The sequence below is a fragment of the Berghia stephanieae genome, chromosome 4 (genome assembly GCF_034508935.2).
Source record: "Berghia stephanieae isolate SIO BIC M18660-M18661 chromosome 4, UCSD_Bste_1.3, whole genome shotgun sequence".
Classification (NCBI taxonomy): domain Eukaryota; kingdom Metazoa; phylum Mollusca; class Gastropoda; order Nudibranchia; family Aeolidiidae; genus Berghia; species Berghia stephanieae.
Window position 1 is genome coordinate 56,861,403 of NC_088363.1, and position 17,498 is coordinate 56,878,900.

General features: G+C 32.1%; 1 protein-coding gene across 1 annotated transcript in view; it reads right to left on the reverse strand.

Annotated features, from left to right (window-relative positions):
• Positions 1–8,053: 8,053 nt before the first annotated feature.
• The window catches only part of LOC144970879 (tyrosine-protein kinase TXK-like), a 39,325-nt gene continuing 29,880 nt past the window's right edge, over positions 8,054–17,498 (reverse strand). Inside the window, exons 16-19 of the mRNA XM_078911014.1 lie at positions 17,398–17,498; positions 15,870–15,991; positions 12,390–12,550; positions 8,054–10,021 (exon numbers count right to left, since the gene is read on the reverse strand). The exon at positions 17,398–17,498 is cut by the window's right edge and continues 18 nt beyond it. Of these exons, the coding sequence (XP_078767140.1) occupies positions 9,920–10,021; positions 12,390–12,550; positions 15,870–15,991; positions 17,398–17,498 (486 nt within the window). The 3' untranslated portion in view covers positions 8,054–9,919. The remainder of the gene's footprint in view (positions 10,022–12,389; positions 12,551–15,869; positions 15,992–17,397) is intronic.

Below are 17,498 nucleotides of genomic sequence, written 5' to 3' on the forward strand. Positions count from 1 at the left end.
CCTATGGAGCTGCAGTCTATTCAGTTACTCGAAACCATTTGGACACAAGGCTAACCTGTCATAAAGTAATTTCTGTCAGATCTATCAAACTCAGCTACAAGATCCCTGCTGAACGGACAATGGAATCAGCGATAATATTAACTGGACCTTGGATCTATACCACTGGGTAAAGAGGTCAGCAAAAATCTGAACTAGACCTTGGATCTATACTGTTTGTCATTTGGGAGTTTTACCAATTGGGCTATACAACCCCTGAGCTGAAATATAATAATATGGAAATTTTGATCAATTTTGACAATTCGTGAATACAATTAACAACAGTTTCATAGAAAATGAGTGTGATTGAATGGAATGAGTTATTAAACATATCAACGTGGTGATCAGACACTTTTGTCAAATGATTATATTTATAATGGTATGTTTGTTCGTTTGTGATTAAGGGTTTTATGGCGCTTGCAAGACATTTAGGTCATATGAGCACCAGTAAAAATGAAGAAAATTAGATAGTAAATATATTCTAGATGGACATTTAAAAGGACTTGAGGAAAAAGTAAGACAAAGGGGAATGGGACAAATAGGGAACAGATGTAGATTCCAAATGCACACTATCAGTGTACTTAATTTGATTTTACCTAAAAGTCTCACCCAGACACCAGCACAAGTTCCCACTAAGAGGAATACATTCAAATGTTTACAAATCATATATTTAGATAAAAACCAGTACAAAACAGAGAGATGATTTACAAGACAAAAAAATATCATCTACCAAAACTATACATTCCACTGTTTCCCTCCCAGACCAGGACTCCAGCCAGGGTCAGGACAAAACTAAGTAATCTCATTCCAAGACAAAGTCAGAAAGCAATTGGAAAACAGATACAGAGGGATAGAAGACACAACAAGTACCTCCCTGCCCACCACGGGAGGTCGGGAACCCCACCCGGTATAATGGTATGTGAAGTGGAGGAATGTTATTTAATCTAATTTCAATTCAAAATAAAATGAAGATAACAATAGAGAACCATAAAACTTAATACACAAAAAAGTGATGATCAATGAAATCATCTTAAGTAATGTTATGCGTAATGATAATCAAATGTTAAAAATAGAACTGTAAATAGGAAGACATTTTCTTAAAATATAATGTTTTTTAAATGTACATTTAACAAATAATAACTGTATTTTATATGAATGCTTTCACATGATTTTTTTCTTCAAAAAGGATAATTTGTAATGGAATAGTTGTTTCCAGAGCAGAACAGTAATTAAACGAGTATAAATGCGTGGTTGTCTTGCAATACTTAAAATATTCAAAATATTAAGACAAAGAATGAAGTAAATTGAAAATAAAAATAATAGAGAGGACACATTAGTTGCTTGATTAACATTTTATATGAAGAAAAAATAATGACAAAAAGAAAGTAAAAACTGTGCGAGTCTTTCTTTAGCGTGACTTGCAAAGGCAATAGAAGGTACTAACACGCATGGGCAATAAACAAAAATTCAATTTGTTTTTTGTTTTCTTTTAGAATAAAAATTAAAATTTCAATAACAAAAAAAAGTCTGTATTACCGATTTTATGTATAATCTTTTATAAAATCAATGCGGTGGTCTTTGAATTGGTCACATCAATAAACTGTAGGTTTGAAGCTTGGGGTGAAAGCACAATTTTGACATTTTGCAACTGAGTAAAACAAAGAGAAAGCCAGAGATGATTGTAAATTCTAACTCAAAATATTCAGAAAATAAAGACAAAGAAAACAGTAAAAATGATAGTGAAAAAAATAGAGAGGAAATATTAGTTGCTTTAAATTATAGTTGCTTTAGAAAAAAAAATTATGACACAAGAGCAAAAACTGTGCGTGTCTTTCTTTTGTGTGATTTGCAAAGGCAAAAGAAAGTAGCCATCAACAAACAAGCATGAGCAATGAACAAAAACTCTAAAGATTTTTTTTACTTTTAGCATAAAAATCAACATTTCAAGAACAAACAAAAATATGTATTAATTTTTAAAACTGTGATTACTGTTTTTATGTATTATCATTTTAAAATACTTTAAAAACAATGTGATGGTGTTCAAACTGGTCACTCATCAATATACTGTAGGTTTGAACCAAGGGGTAAAAGCACAACTAAGACATTTGTAATTGAGTAAAACAAAGAGAAAGACAAAGATGATTGTAAACTCTGACTTGATTACTTTCTTCCATGTGGTACTGACTATACTTGCCCTGTGATTAAAAATAATCAAATAAATAAACTATTCTAATCTTCACTTGCTCACTCCGAGTAAGACTAAAAGCAAAAAGACAAAAATGAAAGGTTAAAATATACCACCTAAATTTTATATTTCATTTCAACTTTCGAATGTAAATTTTCATATTTTATAAAAATATCAACATGAAAAATTGAAGAGTGGACAATGGTGTAGATAAAAATTTGAAAACTTGTTATGATAGAGTACCAGAAAAAGCAGAAAGAAAAAGAAAAGAAAAAAAAAAATCATCCTGCAACTGGGGATCACACCTTCTACCTACTGATTACTCGCTCAATCTTCAGGCAAGGCAGGCTATTTTATATTTTTTCTTGAGGATTATTTTTTTCTTTTATCTATCTTCCTGCTTTGTCCGGTAATGTTTAATACATCATTTTCCCATCTTTTAAAATCACATTCAATTTTGCCAAAATTTAAGACCTATTTTCTTGACACTCTTTATAACTAGCAAAACTACATTTTTAAAATAAACAATCAAACAAGAGTTTGATTCAATAACAAATGAGACATGGTTGGGACTCGACAGTTAGGTTACTTTTATGTTAAGATGCTGCACAGTTTTTAACAACATTTGTAGTGAAATCAGCACTTTTGAAACAGAAGACAAGTTATTATGTTCTAGATTATGCTTTATGTAAGTAAACCTGTAATTCAATGAAGTTGTTGGTTAATGTGATTCAAGGGGTATATATTTTAAAATTTGAACAGAGACAGGTAATTGTATCTAGTTGTCATGATGATATAGGTGAATAAGAAACATAATTGCCACTTTGGAACATTTCCATTGTAAAACAGATAACAGGCTCATTGCGATTGTCATATTGTTTGTATGTTATATTATGCTATCTGGTATAAAAAGACAAAACACGGGTCTAGGACTGCAGGCACCTCATAGATAAATGGATGCATACGCTGCTGTTTGCTTGCTTGTTTGATTGTAAGGGTTTTACGGCGCTTACAACACATTTAGGTCAAATCAGTCTCAGTAAAAAGAAAGAAAATGGGATAGTAAAGAGTTCTAGAATTACTATAATTAAAGCACCCAAGAAAAGATAAGACAAAGGGGAATTGGTTCAAATAGGAAGAAGATGTAGGTTTCAAGAGCACACAATCAAAGTACTTAGTTTGAGATCACCTAAAAGTCTCATCCAGACACAAGCAAAGGCCCCCACTAAGAGGAACACACTCAAATGTTTACACATCATATAAAATATGTAAACAAAACAATACAGTGCATAACAGAGAGATGATTTACAAGGCAAAAAAAAAAAATCATCTCCCAAAACTCTAATTATACATTTGACTGTTTCCCTCCCAGCTAGGGTACCCAGCCATGGCCTGGACAAAACTAAGTAATCTCATCCCAAGACAAAGACAGAAAGCATGTTGGAAAACAGATATAGGGGGATAGAATACACAGTAAGTGCCTCCCTGCCCACTATAGGAGGTCAGGAACCCCTACCTGGATGCATACACTGCATTAGCTTGATTTAGAAAAGTGTTTCATATTTCCAACTACAGAAATAAATATATATTTAAATGTGATCCACTATTATTCTTCCTTCAAACAACTCCTATAAAATTAAACTCTACTCCAAAAACGAATTGAAGATGCAAATATGATAATTGCCATTTTCTGGCAATTTTATCACCATTACTCCTGGTATGTTTTTTTTTATTTAAGCAGTGACTTAGTTTAGTATCTACAAATAAATATATATTTAAATGTGATCCACTATTATTCTTCCTTCAAACAACTCCTATAAAATTAAACTCTACTCCAAAAACGAATTGAAGATGCAAATATGATAATTGCCATTTTCTGGCAATTTTATCACCATTACTCCTGGTATGTTTTTTTTTATTTAAGCAGTGACTTAGTTTAGTATCTACAAAGAAAAGGAAAAAAAAATAATATTTCAAGAAACTACATTAGAATATCTCATTAAAACTGTGACAGAATGGTTACCAATATTATATCAAATCATTAATTGCACAACATTTGTTTAAAAAAGAGGTCACCCTTCAAATTTTAAAAATGTCAATGACAGGAGTAGTTCATCCCTGGAATGATCAAAAAGAAAAAAAACAACAACAAAAAAAAAAAAAAAACAGACATTAGAAACAATATATACAGGCTTGATCTCCGTGATATAAATTATTATAAACCAATTAAACATACAACTCGAAATTCATATGAAGTTTTGTCTATCCACAGCCATGAAGCTTTATCTCGATCCAAATGAGCTATTATAGTTGATGCCACAGCATAATTTATGTCATATACTCCTTTGAAGAAAAATATTATGTCATATACTCCATTGAAGAAAAGCATTATTTTAAAGTATGGTAAATGCACCTGTCAGTCCTAATTTGGCCCAAGCCCAAAGCATTGTGCAACATAACAATATATTTGTCTGTGCCTTTGCAAAATCAAGATAGATATCTTTTGTTTCAAAAAGAAAGTCTAACAGCAGTCCACCTCAAAACCATAAAACCAATGCTTAAGGATAAGAACATTAATTTAATACATGAAACAATAACCTCATTGTTGGAATAGTTCCAAACAATAGCAGAATCGATGAACGAGTAAAGGAATGTTGTTCTAAAATATGTGCGTTTAGGAACTTGTTAAAGCGCAGTGGTCGCTTATCTGGCCACTGTTTAAGTTCCAACAACATTGGTAATGTAAAGTTAATTTTGATACCTCCATGCTGTGTGTAGAGATGGAATATTTATCATTTTTTAAATTTATGTAAATTTTAAATACATCCTATAATTACATGGATTAAAATTAAATTGACTCCATATACATAGTAATAATCATTACTAACATAACAATAAATATGACACTTTATCATGAAAGACTCGAAAACCGGGGAGCCTCAAGTTTGATTCCAAACAAAAATCATGCAATATTAAATGGTCCTATCATCAAATACAACTCAGTTTAATTAAAATATTCATTTGAAATAATTTACAATTGCGTAAAGACAAGTAGGACTAAACACAAAATCGGTTTGAAAAATCCTTTTCCATAAAACTTTAAATATTGAAATATTTAATGAAACCACTGCCAGGTAATTTATATATTTATTTGATTAAAGTTCCATATCTCAAATCTTTTTGTGAGATTCATATCATGATTATTCCTTAGGTATCAAAGATTATGAAATAAAATTAAATGGACGATGACTAAAATGTCATCATCCTCATCAATCTCACAAATTCCAGAGCTCGGTCCACACAGGCAAAAGGCTGTTTGAACAAACTTTCTGACTCATTAGTTTCAGTAGCCTATCTTAATAAATATTAACAAACATTGTAATTCATTCTAACCAAAATGACAATATCCCTAGCAAAAGTGATTTCACGCTGAGAAATTCTCTTCCTGGTGCGAGTGTTACATGAAACTGTTACATTACAATTTGGTAACTTTGGTATCAGAAAATCAACCGTACAGAGGATTGCTCAAAACAAGGACACAATAATGAAGTTAGAGAAAATAAAAGAACATTCAATCTGACGTTGAAAATGACAAAGAAAGATGAAGAAGTGGAAGCAATCCTTGCTGACAGATTAAAGCAAATAGTTTGGCAAGGAGATTGACAACCCATTCCTTAAAAGTTAAGGCAGCTGATCTAGCACAAGGTAAAAATCATTGAAGATTTCAACGTATTCACTGGATGGCTAAAATTATGGAAATCCAAGATATGAAGATCAATCTAAAACAGAATGACATGAAAAAACAAAATGTGAAGCATACAGCGCCTGATAACATTAAGTCCACCCTACCACAACTTTCTTAAAATAATCAGCCCAAAGAAAACATTTAGCTATTCACATTTCAAAAAATGCTTGAAAGACAGGAATGAGTCACTTTACAGAAAGTTTTGAGTTAAAAATAAACATATTTACCTTCTCTGTGATAACAACACCATTTATTCTGCATGACAGAAATCTTTTTCTAGCAACCAAGACTTGAGGGCATAGACTAAAGAATTTTTAAAAACATCAGATAGCACTGTTGTATACAATCTATAATTCTCTTAGCAAGACATATCAAGATGAGGATCTGTTTAATTATAGGACAGCTAATGATTTAAGATCCCATACTGCTCAAGTTGAGGGTTTTCAATGCACTAGAATGTTTATATATGAAAAACTTCTGAAAAGCCACGAGACAAAAAAAAAAAAAAATAAAAATAATCCTGCAAGATTAAAACATTGATGACAGTTGTGATGAGAAAGACAGAATTTATCCATTTTGATTGCAATACACAAAGAAAATTCTTAAGCACTTTAAAATATAAGTACAACTAGAATAATGTAAAACACAAAGAACCACTGCGCATCACTTTTTAACGAGATCAGTAATTGCGTATAACCTGAAAATTTATAGGATCAAAGACAGATGAAAGACAAAATTTTCGACTTGAAAAAATGTGGTTAATGACAGTACATAAAAGAGTTAACTTCTGTTTTCTTACAAGATAATTTTTTGTTTCAAAAAGGAAAAAGAAAACAAAACACTCACCTATTAACTAAAAAAATGGGGGTAGAATAGCAGAGTTGCTTTATATAGCCAGTTACAATGCTGGAGATACAAGATAGCACCAGTTGATTCAAGCAAAACTTGCACTTTGCAATATAGCCTTAAAGTGAACATTAAGCGGCTAGAAGCTGTGGACTGTAAAAATGAATCTAACAAAAATGAATTGAACATCTTTAAAACAAAGAACAAAATACTAAACACAAAACATTGTGACTATGTTTCGTATATTATCTTTTTTGAAGATGTTTGTTTTTAAGGGTTTTACAGAGCTTGTGACACATTCAGGTCACATCAGTGCCAGAAAGAAGAGGAAAAAATGGGATAAAAAATTCTAGACTTACAATCTAATCACCCAAGAAAAAGTAAGACAAAGAGGAATTGGTTCAATAAGGGAACAGATGTATATTCCAAGAGCATACAATCTATGTACTTAGTTTGAGATCACCTAAAAGTCTTATCCAGATACCCCATAGGGTCCTACTAAGATGAATATACTCGAACATTTACAGAATACGTCCAAACATAAAACATAACAAAACATAACAGATATAATTTATGAGGAAAAAAAAAATCTCTCCAAACCAATACTTAACATTTAAACTGTTGCCCTCTTGGCCAAAGACCCCAGCAAGAGCCAAGACAAAACCAAGCAAACCCATTCCAAGACAAAGACAGCAACTCAGAAAACAGATATCAGGGGACCTCCTGCCCACCATGGGAGGTCAAAAGATCCCACCCACGAAGCTGTTCTATTCATTTTTGTACATTACTTTTGATAGCCTTGTCGACTCGATATAGCTTAGATGAGAAAGGGATACAAAAAGGACCTTGTAAAAAGGAGGGCAACGGTTTCATTAAATATCATTATGTAACTCACCACCTCAGTATGGTACTATGAAGCATGAAGTAAACACAAAAAGATCAATTCAATTTAGAATCTTACCAAAAAAAAAAAAAAAACAACACATTAATCTTTGTTTTTTTAATAGATTTTTGTTCTCCCCAATAAAGCATTGAACTTAACACAAGTCAAAGCGATACTAAGCTTCTAAAAGCTGTGGTCTATAAAAATTAATGAATAAAATTGAATATATAAGCTTTGGAAGAAAACAAAATGCCAAATAAGGAATGTTTCTGGCTCAAACCCCTTCATGAGCCCAATATGTTCCGTGTTTGTTATTTTGTCTTTTTCGAAGCTGTTACATTCATCTTTGTTCCATTACTTTTCTTTTTATTATTAACAAATAAAAACAACTTCATACTTTTTGTAATAAATTCTACTTTAGCACAATGTTCACAATGAAATAAGACCAGTTTGAGGCAGTGAGTCACACATTAAAGTTTGTTTGAAACAAATTTCAGAGTCATTCACACAATACCCTGGTTTTTTAACAGATCGCAGAGACTGACTTTGTGCTAACTAGGGGAACGATCATTCGAAAGTCATGCATTAACAAATTCCAAGTCAATGACAATAGATAACCTATTAATACTTTTCATACAAGGAAAATCATCATTACCAAAGCATACAAGGAAATATATTTACACAGCCTAAAGCACTGAGGGAGATAATATATATTCAATGAGGTAATGTAGTATTTTGACAATGGGAATCATTGAATTATATCACCCTTTTGATTGTGAAACTATAAATGTTAAATGTAATTTTATTTTAAAGTTCTAATTATATGCCCTATCAACGTCAGCTTGGTTTTTAAAAATGAATACATAGATAGAATAACATTACTTTAGCTTCAAACAAAGTTGAAATAAAATTGTGTTTTATGTCAAAATAACGAGAATTAGATTACAATTTTTGAAGCTCCTGAAACAAAAATCACTCTCCTCAATGGAGGCATTTATTTTGTTTCAAATTTTATTATTCAAGCTTATAACTCATTCACATCGTTTTGAGACGACAGGTCATATATTTTCAACTTAAAACGAAGGGTTTTATCTTCTAGAATCAAATAATAAAAAAAAAAAACACTATTCCTTATAAAGCAGAATATATATTTATCATTCTAAATTATCAACATAGAAAATCTAAAATAAATTCCATGTAATAAATTAAATTGCAATTCAAGTTTAAGAATAGCTGTCAAAAGATAATAATAACCTTTTAAAAAATATCCTTTCTTGTCTCTGAGAAGATACATGACATTAAAAGAGAACCAAAAATAAAAGTTATTAAAAATAACAGAAAACTACTCACTTTATGGGGGGGTCTCTAAAGCTCAGTTGGTAGAGCACTCGCTAACCATGCAAAGGGACTGATATCAATCTTGGTGCAGTCAACATTTTTTCTGACACCCCCCCCCCCCCCCTCCAGTTCCATCTAGCAGTTTTGGGTGGCTAGATCTGTTACATCTGGCAGAAATACTCAGCAATAGACTAGCGACTCATCTAAAGGGTAGCGAGCGATTGCTACTGTCTGTTTCACACTATAGAAGCGGGGATAGACTGGCTTCATAGGCCTATTGGCTCTGAAGGTCTACTTTACTACACTAACCTTGGCTTTAGATGTATCTAATTTTCTGTATCCAACATTCATAGTATGCTGTTTTATCAATTTCAATTTCACATCAATTAATCTTTGGTTTGTTTTATCACTCTTGAAGCTTGAAAATAAAAATAAATTAAAGCGAGAAAGACTATACCCCAATTCTTTTACCTAAAAATGCCAAAAAGGACAAATTGCTTGGCCAACAATAAAAATAAATAAATAAATAAAAAAATGAAATTAAAGTAAAAAAATAATTATAATTTTAAGCAATGAGGCCTGACCATTTCAATATTGACCTTATTCACACAAAATCCCATTTCCAATGTGTTCTTAAAGCAGATATACACTTTTAATATTTCCCTGTGAGCAATCACACTTGTATCTTCAGTGCCTCCAATGCCCAAGTTAAAAAATGAAAGAAAATATCCAGGGGTCTGAGGTCCGCTAAAGGCTCACAGCAGGATCCAAAGACAGAATCCCAGAGATCAGGGGACAAAGCCTATCAAAGAATTTTGAAAATTTTCTGATGATAAACGATGACACAATAATATTTTCAACTGGCTGTCGCCTATACTTCAATACTTCAATAAAAGCTGCTGGGCTCTGTGGGAATATAGTCGCCTCTTCCACTCAGAGACTCCAGTTCGCGTTTGATAGCTGTGAAGGTGGGCCTGCTTTCAGAATTCTGGAAAAAAGGAAAAGAGGCAAAGACAATTTGAAACATTAACTAATAATATATATAATAATAATAATAATAATAATAATAATAATAATAATAATAATAATAATAATAATAATAATAATAATAATAATAATAATAATAATAATAATAATAATAATAATAATAATAATAATAACAATAATAATAACAATAATAATAATAATAATAATTATTATTATTATTATTATTATTATTATTATTATTATTATTATTATTATTATTATTATTATTATATTATTATTATTATATATTATTATTATTATTATTATTATTATATTATTATTATTATTATTAATTATTATTATTATTATTATTATCATTATTATTATTATCATTATTATTATATAAAAAGAAGCAAAGGAAGAAGAAGAAGAAGAAAGAAGAAGAAGAAAAGAAGAAGAAGAAGAAAAGAAGAAGAAGAAGAAGAAGAAGAAGAAGATTTTTTGTTTGTTTGTTTATTGCTTTAGGTCTCTTCCAACACAAATGAGGTTATATGAGAGACCGCTGAAACAAAAAAACAAGCAATCTAACAAAAATAGTACAAATGTAAATCAAAATCATAACCTAAAGATATAAGCTAAATTATAAATAACCAAGAACAAACAGGCAGAAGATTTACAGAAAAAAAAATATCCCCTGTCAAAAATACAATCACAAACCAAAGAAGCAGGATAGGCTAGTAAAGAGAAGAAGAAACGACATCACTATCGGATCGTACACCCATGCGAACATCATAGGTATATGATTCAAGGGTGATGCTCCCATCCAACCACCCGCAAGAAGAAGAAGAAGAAGAAGAAGAAGAAGAAGAAGAAGAAGAAGAAGAAGAAGAAGAAGAAGAAGAAGAAGAAGAAGAAGAAGAAGAAGAAGAAGAAGAAGAAGAAGAAGAAGAAGAAGAAGAAGAAGAAGGAGGAGGAGGAGGAGGAGGACGATGACGATGACAACAACAACAACAAGAGGGTTGACATTGCTCAGTTTTTGCTGGTCTTGGTGGAGATCTTTAGCTGATGAGACATTTAAATGCACAGTTATTTTATTTCTTTTGGAGGGGGAGGGGGGAGAGAGAGAGTTTTTTGGGGGTTTTATTTTCTTGAGAGCTATTTTGTTTTTCTTTGTAAAGCACACCTCTGTCAGGACATGTTATTGTTTTTAGGAGTATCCTTCACAGCTAGATCCTTTGCTTGGGCCTGAATCAGACTTTTTTTTTTTTTTTTTGTTTTTGTTTTTAAGGGTTTTACGGCACTTGCAATACATGTAGGTTATATCAGCGCCAGTAAAAAGTAAGAAAATGTGATAGAAAAAAGTTCTAGAATTACAATTAAAGCACCCAAGAAAAAGTAAGACATAGGGGAATTGGGAACAAATAGGGACCAGATGTAGATTCCAAGAACATACCACCAATGTACTTAGTTTGAGATCACCTATAAGTCTCATCCGGACACAAACACAAAATCCAACAAAGAGGAATACACTCAAATGCTTATTATACTTTCAAAACAACAAATATAATAAAACACAACAGAGAGATGATTTACAAGGAAAAAAATATCATCTCCCAAAACAATAACTATGCATTTGACAAAGACAGAAAACATGTCGGGAAACAGACATAAGGGGATAGAAGACACAATATGTACCCCCCTGCCCACTATGGGAGGTCAGGAACCCCACCCAGTGAATGCGATTTTCAGGTATTGTCAAATTACGCATATTGATAGATTGCAAATGGAACCTTCTGTTGCATTTTATACCAGTAACTTGCCTTCCTTTAACTTCGACCTACAACTCCACCCCCCCCCCCCCCCCCCCCCCCCCCAACCATCTCCCTTTTTACTAGCGCTGGATTGACCTAAAAGTGTTGCAAGTGCCGTAAAACCTTATAAAATATTTTTTTAAAACTGGAAAGTATGTATGAGAAAAGTAAATCTGTTGACGGGGTTGATGACACATCATTATCATTTATCATATGATAACTATACTATGTATTGTTTATTGTTGTTTGACATCCTTATTTGTTCTTACCAATTCCTTTATCCACATGAAAGCTAGGAAATGAAACAGGCCCCCCCCCCCCCCCTTTCCTCCTCCAGCCACCAAAAAAAAAATCCCAACCACAAAAAGGCATAGTAAAAAATAAAAAGTAAAAATAAAAACAACAATAACAATAACCAAAAAAAACCCAAATACAATACATAAGTATTAACGAAAGTTTTCATCATCTAAAACTTTTCAAGTTTTAATTGTTTACGTTAAATCCAAACATTTGAGAAAGATTAAGGTTTTCATTAGTTCAAAAATGTAAAATCATTGCAAAATGCTATTCAAGACTGACCTGTTCCCAACAGCGCATCATGATTTGATACATGGGTGTTGGGGCAGCATCTGGCTGGGCTAATCGTCTATTTTCCACTGCCACTAACTTGGTGACTTCAGTATTTTTTAAACCTTGATATGGCATCTCTCCGAATGTATATATTTCCCATAACAAAATTCCTGTAAAAGATAGGTGAAAATAAGACATTCAACCAAATATGACTCGCTGTTTCATCCTGGTATCATATGAGAATGAACTAGATGAGGGTAATTGAGATTATAGTAAAAATGCTTCATCATTACAATGATTATACTCATGTTCAGACTTGCCAACCAACCTCAACCATTTAAATCGATTTATCATATAATAATTATAATATTTAGGCTGTTTTCATATATTTTCAACCTAAAAATCATATTTTCAAAATTAGCAACTATCCAACTTTCAAACTTAATCTCATCTCATGTAGTTCCATATCTGACGCAGACGTCGGAGGTCATGTTCCGCCAAGCTGATCTATCTCTTGCCAATTCTATTAAAGCAGCGCCACCTTTCTCAGCTTCATCTGTCCAAGTTCTTATCCCTTTCAAATACGTTATTCTTTGTCTTCCTCTTATTCTTTTTCCATTCATCTTTCCAGTCAAGGCGAGTACTTCCAAACCAGGGTGGCGGATAATGTGTCCTAAAAATTCCATTTGGCGTTTGATGATTTTTGTTATCAGTGATCTTTTTCTGTTTGCCATTTCTAAAATTTCTTCATTTCTTTTCCTTTCCATCCATGACACCCTCATCATTCTTCTGTAAAACCACATTTCCACTGCCTCCAGTCTTTTAACCATGGTCTTGTTTATGGTCCAGCTCTCACAACCATATAGCAGCACAGACAGTACATAGCAATCCAGGACTTTGATTTTTGTTTTCATGCTAATATTCCTGTTTTTCATAATTGTATGCAGCTGGTTGAATGCATTCTTCGCCATACCTATTCTTTTCTTTATTTCACAATCTGATTTTCCATTGGATGTTACATTGAAGCCTAAATATTTGAAACATTCAACTTGTTGTATTGTTTGTCCTCTGCTTGTTATTACACAGGCTGGTGGGTTATTATTTTTAGATACCGTCATACATTCTGTTTTAGATATATTCAGTTCCAGTCCCATATTTTCGCTACTCCTGACTACAACATCCAGTAATTCTTGTAGTTCATGTTCAGATTCTGCCAGTAGAACCGTATCATCTGCATACCTCAGATTTGTTACATTCTTTCCTCCAATACACACCCCCTTCTTATGTTCGATATCTCTTAATATCATTTCACTATAGAGGTTGAATAAATCTGGAGACAAAACACACCCCTGCCTAACTCCTCTTCTAATAGGTGTAAAACTGCTTAGCTCGTTGTCAACACGCATTGCTGCTTCTTGTTCCCAGTACAAATTCCGTAATATTCTTAAATCTTTACCATCAATGTCCAAGGATGATAGAATTTTGAATAGTTTTTCGTGTTGTACTTTATCAAAGGCTTTTGAATAGTCGATGAAACACATATACAGATCTTTATTTACTTCAATACATCTTTCCATCAGCATTGATAATGTGAATATTCCATTTCTGGTACCCTTGTCCTCAACAAAACCAAATTGCATCTCCCCAATTTCAGGTCGTATTTTATTTCTTATTCTTAGTAAAATTATCTTCAAAAGAATTTTTGTGAGGTGGCTCATTAGGCTAATAGTTCTGTGTTGTTCACAATCAACTGCCCCTGGCTTTTTTGGTAATGCTATAAAAATGGATCGTTTCATATCAGTTGGCATTTTTCCTGTGTCATACACTTGATTTAGAAGGTTTGTGATGAATTCAATCCCCCATTCACCCAAACCAGTCAAGGCTTCAATTGTTATGGCATCAGGTCCTGCAGCTTTTCCATTTTTCATGCTTTTCATGACGTTCCTAACTTCATCTTTCATTATAGAAGGCCCTTCCAGTTCTTTTATCATAGGCATTTCTCCTCGATTATCAAAAAAAAGTTCTTCAATATATTCTGACCATCTGTTTAGAATGCAGTCTTTGTCCATGATGGTGTTTCCACTATTGTCTTTGATGCATCCACTTTTAGCACCTGATTTAGTTTTGTTTGTCACTTCTTTGATTTTCTGATGGAAGAATTTGCCATTTTTTTTCTTTGCAGGACATTATATAGTGACATTGTTCATTTATCCAGTCTTCTTTAGCTTCGTTGCATTTTCTTTTTATCTGCCTGTTCAGAGTCTTGTATTTTTCTTCCTGATTTTTGGCCTTTCTTCTCTCATTCATTAGTTCTAATATCTCTGGAGTAATCCATTTCTTCTTCTGCAACTTAAGTGTGGTTGGAGCATTTTCTTCTAATGATGCAGCAACACTGTCTTTAAACTGCTCATATTTCTCTTCTTTATCTGTTAGTTCTCCAAGCACTTCAAACTTGTTTCAAACTTAATATCCACTGAAATTACGTAGAATTAACAAGTTGGTGGGGGAAAGGATAAACCTGTAATTCCCTTGGTAATCATCTGTCTCGTTACCCAGGTTCACATCAAACTGGAGACTATATGTAATAACAAACTTTAACTATTTCCCTTTATTATAATTCCCCCCTTTTGTTAATAATCCTGACTTTTTGAATTTAGCATATTTTGGTCAGCATTCCCATATTATCATATTATGGACCTCAAAGCATATAGATCAAGATGTGAGAAATCGTATTGGTTGGCAAGTCTGTATTGATGACGATGATGATCATGATGTGGTAACTGTAATGATGCTGATGATGATGATGTGGTAGTAGTGGTAATAATGATGATGATGATGATGATGATGATGATGATGATGATGATGATGATGATGATGATGATGATGATGATTATATTCCTGGAATAGAAAAAAAAAAAGCAAAAATCAGAAAATCAGCTATGAGAAAAAAATATCAGGAAATATCTTTTATACTAAGAAACACATTCTTTCATACTGAACAAAGGTGAGAGTTGATATTAATGATATTTCCCAAATTGAACTCTAAATCATTTAAAAATTAAATTATTTTTAAAAAATTATTTTACTTTTATACAGCGCAATATCCACTAAACGTGCTCAAAGCACTTTACAAAGGGTACTAGACCAAAACCAACACAGAACATAAAGAACGACACATGATACCAGTAAGTCGATAATATAAGTTTCCAACAGAGACAAAGCTGTTAATGACCAGATACTCGCGTTAGGCGAGGGTTTATTCATGATTTGAACCACACAGATTACGGATCAATAATCAAACATAGCCTCACTGATGGACACCTGAGAGTGAGTCAAAACATGAGTTGGCAGCAGCTTGGTATTACAGTATTGATTCATATGATTTTATTATTACTCTTTCAAAACATTTTTAAAAAACATGGTAATGAAAAAAAAATATATCTTCACTTCGCCAATTCGATCCACATTTCAAGATCAAACCTGCCTTACCGTAAGACCAGATATCAGATTTGTTCGTGTACCTCCTGTAGTGAAGGACCTCTGGTGGAGACCACTTGAAGGGGAACTTGGACTTCTCAGACATGTGGTATTCATTGTCTCTTAGTACAATCCTATAAGATGCATGAACAATAGTGGTCAATATTTGTTTTTGTTGGTGAGCAAATCTGATTTATGAATAGTTCTTAGATATGCATTTGAATGAGCATTAAATAAAAAATCAAATGACAAAGTTTTATTATCTGACCCTGTTGTCCACCCAGTAAAATCTAATTGGCTAGATATGTTGGATCTGGTGGCAAGTATTTTGTAATAGACTAACATATTATCCAGTAGTTGATAGCAAAAAGTTGCTATTGTTTGCTAAATGCTACAAAAATATTGATTTTAAAACAACTTGAAAACCTTATCTTCCTATTCTTTTTTGGTGCCAATCTCTCTCTTTCATTACTTGTCATTAAACTGATGATAATTAGATCATTATTATTTTCATAAAATCATTATTGTCTTGTTTGTTGACATTGACAAAATATTTGTCACTGCCTAATATATTCCAAAAAAAAAAAAACACAAATAAAAACAGTCCGAAGTGACAGATGGCTTATAGACGGCTATGACATACTACTTATTTTCTGTTTCATAAACTAAAACAATACAAAAACCAGTCACAATCTCTCTCTCTTCTTTTATCAGTAACTAAAAATAACATTTATTTCATAGAGCTCACAATGTGGTGACTTCCATTAAAGTGTTTTCCCTTTAAATCATTTTGCTATGTGCATTTTGTGACTGTTTAGTGCAACTTTTTAAACATTCATATTTCACAGTCTATTAATAATCTTCTTTGGACCTTTAGTTATTTATAAAAAACATTTTGATTATCAACAAACAATTTGTAATATGAATACCTGCCACAAGTAGAAAACAAACTTGCATACTTTTTCCAGGAAAACATTCTTGAATAAACCCTTTAAGTATGATTATTTACATGAAAAGCCAACTTAAAATATACCGGAAATACATCTAGTTTGGTTTGGTGTCCAATCTCAAAAATGCTGTATACCAATTTAATCTGTATAAATACAGGTCTATATACATAATTTTCTAGTTCTAATTTTCATTTCCAATTATACATGCGAAAGGCTTAATTGGCAATCAAATAAACAGATAAATGAAATAGAGAAGTTATGAAAGGAATTAAATATTATTTTTAAAATATATATTCTATTTTAGAACAATATTTCATTTATTTGTAGAAATATTTAAAATAATAGTAAGACAGCTCTTTTACAAAAGTAAGCTCCTATCATTGCTTTACAGGAATCACATTGTAATTTTTTCTTTGAGAGGTAAATCATCAGATCCGGGACTTTGGTCATTGAAAGTCATATGATATTTTGAGTCATATGTATTTCTATCCCTTTGTCTGAGCACAAAGAAAATTGAGCACAATTATTTTCTTTCATTTTTCTCTTTTTCGTAAAGATCAAGAAGACAAAGAGTTTCTTTTAAAACCTACCTGGCAAGACCAAAATCTCCGACTTTAACCTCCTCATTTTTTCCGACTAAACAATTCCTGGCAGCCAAATCTCGATGAATGATCTGACGACAGTTTAAGTA